Source organism: Phyllobates terribilis, unplaced genomic scaffold (assembly GCF_046119375.1).
Source record: "Phyllobates terribilis strain yellow unplaced genomic scaffold, ASM4611937v1 Scaffold_5__5_contigs__length_657084704, whole genome shotgun sequence".
Classification (NCBI taxonomy): domain Eukaryota; kingdom Metazoa; phylum Chordata; class Amphibia; order Anura; family Dendrobatidae; genus Phyllobates; species Phyllobates terribilis.
Window position 1 is genome coordinate 593,714,643 of NW_027362765.1, and position 11,721 is coordinate 593,726,363.

The 11,721-nt window shown below is 38.1% G+C and overlaps 1 protein-coding gene across 1 annotated transcript; it reads right to left on the minus strand.

The window, feature by feature from the left end:
* Positions 1-643: 643 nt before the first annotated feature.
* LOC141271360 (uncharacterized) lies at positions 644-10,660 on the minus strand. Its single transcript, XM_073681464.1, has 5 exons — positions 10,471-10,660; positions 10,085-10,180; positions 8,220-8,291; positions 5,883-5,954; positions 644-1,133 (listed from the first exon to the last, which is right to left on the minus strand). The coding sequence occupies exons 1-5, from the start codon at positions 10,643-10,645 to the stop codon at positions 757-759; spliced, it is 792 nt and encodes a 263-aa protein (XP_073537565.1). The 5' UTR covers positions 10,646-10,660; the 3' UTR covers positions 644-756.
* Positions 10,661-11,721: the final 1,061 nt, after the last annotated feature.

Consider the following 11,721-nt stretch of genomic DNA (forward strand, 5'->3'; position numbering starts at 1 on the left):
TGCTGCGCTTCCATTAGTCTGTCCTGGAGTGGCACCTGGCGTTCATCGGGAGCCAAGTCTAACCTCACCATCAGAGGCTCTAGTGAACAGTCCGGTGCTCGCTTAGTCACGCCCCTCCAGGCTCTCCGGGGACCGTGGCACAGTAATTCCACAAACCACGTTCAAGACAGTGGGCCTTCGCAGGCTGGGTCCTCTCTCCTGTTGTACCAGTCGGTGACCCCTTTGACATGTAAAGCGCAACTAAATAAATGTCGCTGTCACAGTAATAATAATTATAGTACTTGTACTCTGGGTCAATTGATGGCACTTCCCTGGTGTCTACACCTAATTTGAAGTGTTTTGGCAGCTTTTGATCCCATTTCTAGGTGTTGTATATGCATTTTTTTGGTCCCCCCATTGACTCCTATGGGATTCGGAAAATTTCCGATGAACATTCGGTGAATAAATTTGGCGAATATTAATTTGTTCGGCGAACTAAAATTGAAATATTCGCTCATGCCTACTCATCACTAATGCTCATCTTTTTTGTTTTAAAATGAATGAATGGAATAATATGATAAAAATAAATAGACAATATTATTATATGCTTTTAGGTTTATTTAGATGTCACAGTAAAAGTTTTTTTTTTATATTCACCGGTTGCAATAAGTTTTTCTGTAAGGTATAACAATTTATTGCACTGTATTGTAAATACCCAAAGAGACTCAGTTTACCATCTTTATGATTGCTTCATGATGTACTCAACATATTGTAGCTTTATATCTCACAGATAGTAAGACGTTTGTGATTACAAGCTTTATCATTCCACTGGCCATCCGTATACATTTCAGTGCAGCCTTCACTTCCTTTTCCACTGGGTTCACCTTTTCTCCAGCGAGAGAAAACTATAGGGGCTCCATTCAAGTAGTTGAAGGCGCCAGGTACTGGTCCCTCTTTCATTCCCAGGTATGCATATCTGTTATATTTCTTCACAAATTCCAATGCAGCATTGTTCTCTGCTTCATTCATGGGAGAAACAATGTGTCCACCAACCACATCACATGAAGAGTTTGATGTTTCAAAGTCTTCTTCTTTTCCATTTGTAGCCATCATCTTGTCACCTACTAGTTGGATTCTCCCTTCAAGTTTGAGAACTAAATAATTGAATAATAAATGATTATAATCATATTACATTTTATCATAAAATTCACAATATACCCACTACACCTACTACTTCATATAGATGAAATGGAATAAAACTGAGAATTGCAGAGGAGTAGAAGGGCTTGGGTATTTTGGGTAGAAGTAAACTAAGCAGCAGTACTTAGTTAATAATATTTTAGGGTGCATAAAAAGCAAGATTAAATTCTGTGATATCAATGTAAAATTACCCCTCTAAACCTAAACCACATCTTTAATAAGGGATCCAGATTTCTTCTCCACACTCTGAAAAGAATATTCGAAAGCTAGAGAGGCTTCAAAGGCAGAAAATGAGATTAAAGAAGTACTCCTATCAAAGCTTTTATTGTCTTAATATATTGCAATCATCATATTATAAAGCACTGTGTACTTACAATTGCTCATTTTGCCCTTCTACCCAGCTAATTCTTCTCTTTTCTCTGCTCTATGTAGAAACCTGAAGTCTTTTGTCCCTGCATTTATCATTCCCCTCTTCAACTCCTGTCCCAGCTGCTCCACTCCTCCTCCTGCCAGCCACTATTGAAGTGACATATGACTCATACAAGGAAAATTGACTTTCTTATTTCTACATAGAGCTTAGAAGGATTAAGCTAGTCAGTTTTTAATCACGTGATGTCATAAACCTAGTGGAAAAGAAAAGAATTAACTGGGTAGAAAAGCAAAATGGACAACTGTGAGCACACAGTGATATATAATATGATGATTGCAATATATTAGGAAGATACATTTTTTTTGATGGGAGTGTTTCTTTAATAAACAGGTTAGGTCTCTCTTAGGCTACATTTACACATTCAGTATTTGACCAGTATTTGTAAGCCAAAACCAGGAGTGGAACAATCAGAGGAAAAGTATAATACAGTCATGGTTGAAAGTGTTGGCACCCTTGAAAGTGTTCCATAAAATGAAGAATTTCTCCCAGAAAATTATTGCAATTAGACATGTTTTGCTATACACGTTTATTTCCCTTGTGTGCATTGGAACAGCACAAAAAAATGTGAAAAGGGGCAAATTGGACATCATTTCACACCAAACCTCAAAAATGGGCAGCATAAAATTGTTGGCACCCTCATCTTAATATTTGGTTGCATACCCTTTGGAATAAATTACTGCAATTAATCACTTTCTATAACCATCAACAAGCTTCTTACACTTCTCAACTGGTATTTTGGACCACTCTTCTTTTGTAAACTTCTCCAGGTCTCTCATATTTGAAGATTGCCTTCTCCCAGCTGCAATTTTAAGATCTCTTCACAGTTGTTCAATGGGATTTAGATCCGACCTATTGCTGGCTACTTGAGAACTGTCCAGCACTTTTTGGGTGCTCCTTGAAGTGTGCTTGGGGTCATTGTCCTGATGGTTGACCCATGACATAGGACGCAAACCCAGCTTTCTAACACTGGGCACTACTTTGCGAAACAAAATCCTTTGGTACTCTTCAGATTTCATGATGCCTTGTACACAGTCAAGGCACCCAGTGCCAGAAGCAGCAAAACAACCCCAAAACATCTTTGAACCTCCATCATATTTGACTTTAGGTACTGTGTTTGTTTCTTTGCAGACCTCATTCCATTTTCGGTAAACAGTAGAGTGATGTGCTTTAGGAAATAGCTCTATCTTTGTCTCATCTGTCCACCAGACGTCTTCCAAGAAGGATTTTGCCTTACTCATGAACATTTTTGCAAACTGCAGACTAGTTTTTTAATGTCTTTGTATTAGCAGTGAGTGCACTTGGGCCTCCTGCCATAGCGTTTCATTTAATTCAAATGTAGACTGATAGTTTGCACTGACACTGATGCACCCTGAGCCTACAGGACAGCTTGAATTTCTTTGTAACTTGATTGGGGCTGCTTATCCACCATCCGGGCTATCCTTGCAACTTTTTCTCAATTTTTCTCTGCCATCCACGTCCAGGGAGATTAGCTACAGTGCTATGAGTTGTAAATGTTTTGATTATGTTGCACACCATGGAGAAAGGAACATCAAGATCTCTGGAGATGGATATCACGATTGTTGATATTTTTCAATAATTTTTTTGGTTCTCAAGTTCTCAGATAGTTGTCTTCTCCTCTTTCTGTTCTCCATGCTTACTGTGGCACACACTGACACACAATGCAAAGATTGAGTCAATGTCTCCACTTTTTATCTGGTTTCAGGTGTGATTTTAATATTGCCCACACCTGTTACTTGCCACATGTGAGTTTGAACAAGCATCACATGCATGAAACAAAGTTGTCAACCGACAATTTTGGAAAGGTGCCAACAAATTTGTCCAGCCCATTTTTGGGGTTTTGTATGAAATTATGTCTAATTTGCTTTTTTTTCTTAGCTTTTTTGTTTTGTTCCAATGCACACTAAGGAATAAACATGTGTATAACAAAATATGTGTAATTGGAATAATTTTCTGTGAAAAATACTTCAAGAACAATTTCAAGAGTGCCTACACTTTTGGCCATGACTATGGAAACATGTGCTCCACTTATGCATTTTTCATTCATGGTTTTAGCTTACAAACACGGATGGGAAATATCGCCATGTGAATGTCGCCGTATAATGAATAGTTGGAAAATAAAAAGGCCTGTTCAAATTAGAAAAATGTGCCTGAGAAGTGATCTCATTTATATGTATGCATAGACGTAACTATAATAGCTGCGAGGATTCCAGTCACACCTGGGCCCTAGATTTTAGGCAGACCCAATATAATGTTACAATTGTCAATTCATACCTCACTTTCAATTTTACATTTATGCTTTTTGCTAGGCTATACAGTACAACCTTCATAGAAGGATCTTTTCTAGACAAGTATTAATTGAAGTCCTATGCTCCATTAGACCTTTCTGGAATCCTCTGTATGAGAGGAGAGATATAATAACAAAGAACATCAGTCTCCCTTGAAAATCCGATCGGCCCAGGTATTAAATGGTTGATTGTAGTAGAATGATGGGTGGAATTTCATCACATGTGAAGAGGACTTCAATATAGGCGCAGAATCAGGTAGTATCAGTAAGTGTGATTAGGTGTCTCAGAACACAAGGGTTTATGGCCATCACAGCTTTTGATCATGATCAACCAATCGTACAACTGGCTTCACTTATTAAAGAAAACCTGTCAGCATGATTTTTGTTATGTGAAGTAAAGACATGGCTGTAATGAGGCTGTTATACTTATTAAATTGATCCCTTATATGAGGAAATCCTTTTTGCTGTTCTTCTTAAGTCACCCTTTGAAGTTTTCTGCTAATTAGATTTTGGTGCACAGGGGCCGAACTGTGCACTGGGTCTTCTCCTCCCTGTCTGTGATTACCTGCCCTTCCACCTGCATTCTCTGCTTAAAGAGGAGATTTCAAACAGAGGAGTCAGGTGACTTGTTTTTCAAAGACCGGAGGAGGCAGAAGAACCGGAGAATCATAGACAGGGAGGAGAAGACCCAGTGCACAGTCCGTACACTGTGCACCGAAATCTAATTATCAGAAAATGTGAAAGAGTGAATAAAGAGGAACCACAACGTGGATTTCCTCCCCAAAAGTATCAATTTAATGAATATTACAGCATCATTACAGTCATGTCTTTACTTTACATTATAAAATCATGCTCATAGGTTCTCTTTTAACAAGTTGTCTTCTTAAACAATTCATGATAAAAAACACTCTTAAACAATAAAGTAACAAAACAAAGAAGGAAAAGCTGTGAAATTATGAAAATCACAGGATGGATAGACATTTTACTGATATGCAGATGATGAAAAAATGGAAAATAAATTCTTTAAACATCTCAAATTATTCAGTATGGAGTTTAAGCACCATGTGCAGAAATCCCAGAACTTATATGCCTTGGCTGCTATCATTGAGGCTATTAATGGCTGTCTGAGGATTGTTCTGCCACACTCAATTCACTTGGGTATATCATCAAGATCCACTGCTGTCAGCTCTCTGTGTAATCATCGACTAGTAGCATCCCAGATATTCTTGATGGGAAACAAGTCCGTACAAGCTGCAGACCATGGCAGCATGTTTAAACAATGCTGGATGCTCACAGTATCAACAAGCAGCCTGGTGTTATTGTGCTGAAATATGGCTCCTGGGACACTTTCATACTTTCACATTCCCTCGTGAAGTTCCTTTTCATGGTTTTGCTCACCAAAGACTCATTGCTGAATAGGATAGACCTCCATTCCAGCTTTAATTGCCATCTTGCTCTGCACCAAAATAGCCTTTAAGAGCAGTGGCTTGAGGTCAGTGAGAACTGGCATCTGTCTTACAGGCCAAAGGCATGCAAATACCTTCTGATAGTTTCTGTAGACACTATATGACGCAGTAGATTTGGTATGCGATGTATGCAGGGAGTTTCCAGCTCTTGATGATTTATTCAAGTGCATTCAGTGTGGAAGAACATTCCACAGACAACCATTAATAAGCTCACTGATAGCAGCCAGGGTGTGAAAGTGTGGGGATTTCTGCGTAAATTGAGATTTTTGAAAATTTTGTTTCCATTTTTTCATCATTTGCATTTTGCATATCAGTAACATGTCTATCCATCTTATCGATTTCATAATGACTTTTTCTTCATGATGCTGTAACTTCAGTGTTGAGTGAATATTAATGTATGTTTATATTGTATTCTCCTTTTTAACTGACAGTGTGTAAACCAATGGCAAACCTCTGTCCCAAAAATTTTAATAAATATTTAATAGGTTAAATATTTATTCACCTGCTTCCAGTCTGCTTATCCGATGATTTAGGTTTTGCAGTTCATTAGGTGAACCTCCTACCGCAGGGGCACCTAATAGCAAAAAGAATATTGAATGGACGAATATTATCTGAAGGCTCTCTATTACATCAGTGAATTAATATAATGTGCAACAACAATCAAATAAAAAATATAACCTTTAGTATAAACAAATGATGTTAAAAGTAGTTTTTCATTTCCATTTTACATATATTTCCATTTATTAAAAAGAACCTGTCATTAAATCCATGCTGCCTGAACCAAAAGCAGCATGAACCAAAGCCGGGCTGCACAATTACCGCTAGGTATGACGTTCTTTAGAAAGTCATGGTACTATAGTTAGAGATCTGACTAGTCAGGAGGGGCTATCGACCATCTTCTCACCACCCTACTACAGTTAATTGACAGATTTCTCCCATGCGTGTATATAGTGAAAAACCTATCAATGAACTGGAGCAAAGAAGCCAGCCGGGGACTGCAGTGGACAAGTTAGGTCTCTGTCTACTGTTCTCACTGGCTTTTCAACTTTGTTTTCTGTGGAAGGCAGCAGAATTTCAGAGAAAGACATAGTTGGCTGTAATTGCACAGCAAAGCTCTGAATCATGTTGGCAATGATTTAGGCAGCATGAATCTAATGACAGGTTCCTTTTAAATAATATAATAATTATTTCCTGCCATACGTGGAATTGAATTGTCCTATTATAAGAATACCTATTATCCAGAATACTGATTTTCACCAATTTTCTCCTGGCGAATTCAGCAAAATTATTTCCATCTGGGTTGCTATTTTCCCGAACCATAGAGGGCAAAGCAAAAGATTAAAAAAATAAAGAATATTCAACTCACTGCTCACCAGCTGTCTGGTCCTCAGGACCTCTTCACACACCTTCTTCCTTCCCGGCCCAGCTCAACAAGGCCTCTGAATGATGTCACGACATTATGATGCGCAGTGTCTGAGCGATAGTATGACTCACAGTGACGTCATTTTGAGGCCTCGTCGAGGATCAGACGGCTGTAGCAGGTTCCGTGGGACAGGTGAGCAGTGAATTGAGTATTATTATGCTTTTTAAATTCTATTTTTATTATAATCTGTGCTGTGGTTGATAGAGACTCTTGAGAATAATAAGGAACATTCAATTCACAGAGAATAACTTTGTTGTGTATAGATTTTCAAAGTAAAATCTGTGCAATTTGGAAAATTTGAATCATTGCAGATTCTATCATTTGTAGGTTTCTGATAGACTATATAGCATCTACAGGGTGATCTTTTCTAGGTAAGGATTGATTAATGTCTTTTTGAATGAACATGACCGACCAAACAACTCTTGTCTAAATGCTCTGTGCCCAGGCTCAGAGTGGCCCACAGGGAATTAGGTGAATACACTGTTATGCCCCTGGGCAGGCATGGGCCCTCCTCCCCTATATGTGAGCAATTGCTTGCAAAATACACTTAATTCTCTATGTACAGATAAAGGCAGCATCTCATCATTCATGGAACAAACTACCCAATTATTATTTCGTAGATGCACAGGTAAATTTGTGAATGAAGGTAATGTTGGCCCCCAGCGTCAATGTCACAGTTGGGCCTTTGGCACCCTAGTCCAACACTACTTATGCCCCTTTAGACCCTTTGGGAACTCTGTATGAGCTTGAGTGGAGATAGACACTAAGGCTATGGCCCCACTATCAGTATTTGGTTAGTATTCAGTCAGTATTTTTTCTCAGGAGTGGGAGCCAAACCAGGAGTGGGTGATAAATGCAGAATTGGTGACTTGTTTCTATTATACCTTTTCTCGGATTGTTCCTCACCTGGTTTTGTCTCCCATTCCTGAGAAAAAATACTGACTGAGTACTGATAGTGGGGCCGTGGCCTAAAAATAACATTAGTCTTCCTGGCAGATCTAGCCTGTCCATGTATCAAATGATTCTAGAAGAATGATGGGTGGAATTTCATCATATTTGAAGTGGACATTCATATGGGTGCAGAATCCAGTAGTGATTAGGTGTCAGAATACAGCACAATATTCACAGAGAGTTCCTCTTTTCAAGTAACGGACACAGATATAAAAATACTCGTAATACGTAATGTACTTGGGCCATTCATGTACTATACAGCCACCACAGCTTCCCTTTGTGATCAACCGTTCATAGAACAGACTTCATGTGTTAAAGGAGTTGTCAATTTTAGACAATTCATGTTAAAAATATAGTACTGTGTTTACGAATCACATTCTCTTTCTAAACTGGCAGTGTGTAAACTTATGAAAAACCTGAAAACTATATTTAATTAATTATCTGTTAGGTTAAAGATTTGCAAACCTGCTCCCAGTGTGCTTATCGGACTGTTTGCATCTTTCAGTTCGTTAGGTGAGCCTCCTACAGCAGGGATACCTAATGATAAAAATTAATATTAAATGGACGGGCATCATCTCAAGTCTCTCTATTACATCACTCAATTAATACATTCATACAATGTGCATCAAACATACACTGTGTTCCAAATTATTAAGCAAATAATATTTTCTCAGATTTTCCCAAAGTACCTATATGAATTGCAGTCATTGTAATTTTCCAGTCAAATAACTATTAGAGTACAACTGAAAGGTTTTTGTACAAACTGCCTATGATAACAGTGTATTTTTAAAAAAATAAAAAACTCAAACTGCACTCAAAATGCATGTTCCAAATTATTAGGCACAGCAGAGTTTTCAACCTTTTCATTTTAATAAATTACAAAAAAATGGTCATTTTTGAAATTATAAGCATTAGCAGGTTATTACAAACTGAAATCGAACAGTTTTCAACTCAAAACTTTATTCTAGGTGATGTTACATTTGCACATAGGACCGCTTGTTCGAAAGGAGCTTCTGAACTCTCTTGTCCATTGAATTTGTCAGGTTTTGGATGGTTTCTGCTATAATTGTTTTGCATGAGGACAGAATACCCTCCCAGAGCTGTTGCTTAGATGTGAACTGCCTCCCGCCATCATAGACACTCCTTTTGATGATGCTCCAGAGGTTCTCAATGGGGTTGAGGTCAGGGGAGCATGGGTGCCACACCATAAGTTTGTCCCCTTTTATGCCCATAGCAGCCAGAGATGCAGATGTGTTATGTGCAGCATGAGACGGGGCATTATCATGCATGAAAATTATCTTGCTGCGGAATGCAAGGTTCTTCTTCTTTATCAATGGAAGGAAGTGCTGTTTGAGAAACTCAACATACATTATGGAGTTCATCTTTACCCCTTCAGGGATCCTAAAAGGGCCGACAATCTCTCTCCCCATGATTCCAGCCCAAAACATTACTCCACCTCCTCATTGTTAGCGCCGTAGCCGTGTTTGCATGGGTTGTCCATCAACCAGCCATCCTCCACTCCATCCATCTGGACCATCGAGATCATTTCATGCATGATCATGCCCCGTCTCATGCTGCACATAACACATCTACATATCTGGCTGCTATGGGCTTAAAAGGGGACAAACTTATGGTGTGGCACCCATGCTCCACTGACCTCAACCCCATTGAGAACCTCTGGAGCATCATCAAAAGGAGTGTCTATGATGGTGGGAGGCAGTTCACATCTAAGCAACAGCTCTGGGAGGGTATTCTGTCCTCATGCAAAACAATTATAGCAGAAACCATCCAAAACCTGACAAATTCAATGGACGAGAGAGTTCAGAAGCTCCTTTTGAACAAGGGGTCCTATGTGCAAATGTAACATCACCTAGAATAAAGTTTTGAGTTGAAAACTGTTTGATTTCAGTTTGTAATAACCTGCTAATGCTTATAATTTCAAAAATGACCATTTTTTTGTTCTTTATTAAAATGAAAAGGTTGAAAACTCTGCTGTGCATAATAATTTGGAACATGCATTTTGAGTGCAGTTTGAGTTGTTTATTTTTTTAAAAATATACTATTATCATAGGCAGTTTGTACAAAAACCTTTCAATTGTACTCTAATAGTTATTTGACTGGAAAATTACAATGACTGCAATTCATATAGGTAATTTGGGAAAATCTGAGAAAATAATATTTGCATAATAATTTGGAACACAGTGTATATACCAAATGTAACAACCTTTATAAATAATGTTATTAGTATTAAAACTACTTTTATAATCAATCATTAAGAATTTACAATGTGATGTCAAGATTCATGAATATATTTATTGTTTCATATCCACCTGGAAGACCAAAGGCTGGTAAACTTGACGTGGCTCCCATTATACTATCTAATCCAGGTATGGGTGTTGATAATAGTCCGAGTAATCGAAGCAGTCCTTAAAGACAGAGATACATAAGGTTTCATTAACTTAGTGTATTAGCAATTGTCTAAAAATATTGGTTAAAACTTGTTTCATTTCTGTAAGTTTTATGCTCATCCTACTTAAAATGTATAGCAGCCTTTCTATACTTAAGGAAGACATTTTATTTATTGTCCTAACCAGATAAAATATCTTTCAATCTAACTACACTGGTCAAGTCAGGGAGGCTTTTATATAAATGATCAAATAAAGAAAAAAAAAATTCAGTTGTATTTACGTTAATGGTAATTTTAGAAATCACATACCTAAGATTTTATCCATTATTCCCCATGACGTATTTGGTATCTGTGCATCTGCCTTGGGAGGCAAAGGAATTGGAAGATTTTCAACTAATGGAAGTTTCCCAAAATCAAATGGCTGAGGAAAGGAAGACACCAGACCGACTACTACTGTGAGCACCAGGGATCCATGACACAACATTTTTGTGGATAGCTGAGGAAAGAAAGCTGAAATTTTATAATTTGCCTAATGAATAAAATAAAAAAACAACAAAACAAAATTACAACCATTCTTATCTTTCTAATGTAGGAACATTAAGTCCAATAGAGAGTCTGATTTGGCTCTGACAGTCTTGGACTGGATGTTTCTGGGTCCCATAAGAATTTACAGCAGAATTCTCCAGCCACCATGTTTGCTTTATTCTAATGTGTGGTAGAAGGTTCTTCAAATGCTGGCAAATTTAAATAAGCTACAACATAGCAATGTGTTTTCTTTATGCCCCTAATGCATCAAATTTAAAGATGTTAAATTATTAACATCTTACCGACTTATGCCGGCTCCCTCACTTTGATGTAGGCTCGCATTCTGAGCCCGCATCTTTCTCCACATATGATAACTGATTTAATTAGCCATCATGGATTTTTAACAGCCATGGGTGGAGTGGTGCTCCGTCCATGACTGTTAACCTGTTAAATCCCGCTGTCAACATCTGCCAGCGGCATTTAACATGCACCGACAGGAGAGCCATGCTCCACGCTCCCATCGGAGTTCCACGCTCCCATCCATATGACTGTGACATGATCGCAGGGCGCAGATAGGTTCTCATGACAGCACATGGTCTGCTGAAGGTCACTCATGCTTGTCATTACGACCCTCCTGTGAAAACCAGCCCGTGGCTGGCGTTCATAAGAGATCGTGATTTCTGCTATAAATAGAAGTGATGATGCACTGCTATGTTTAGCACAAGCAATGAGATGACTGCAGTTTTAAGTCCCCTAAGGAAACTATTAAATCCAGTGAAAAAAAAGTTTGTAAAAATATGAAAAAAATAGAAAAAACACAAAAGTTCAAATCACCCCCTTTTACCTCATTGAAAATAAAACAATTAAAAAAAATAAAAAGTACACATTTGGTATCCCTGTATTCGTAAAAGTCCGATCTATCAAAATATAAGATAAATGAATCCAATCGGTAAACGGCATAACGAGGGGAAAAAAAAGTCAAAACGGCAGGATTAAGTTTTTTTGGCCACCAGAACATTGCAAAAAATGCAGTAA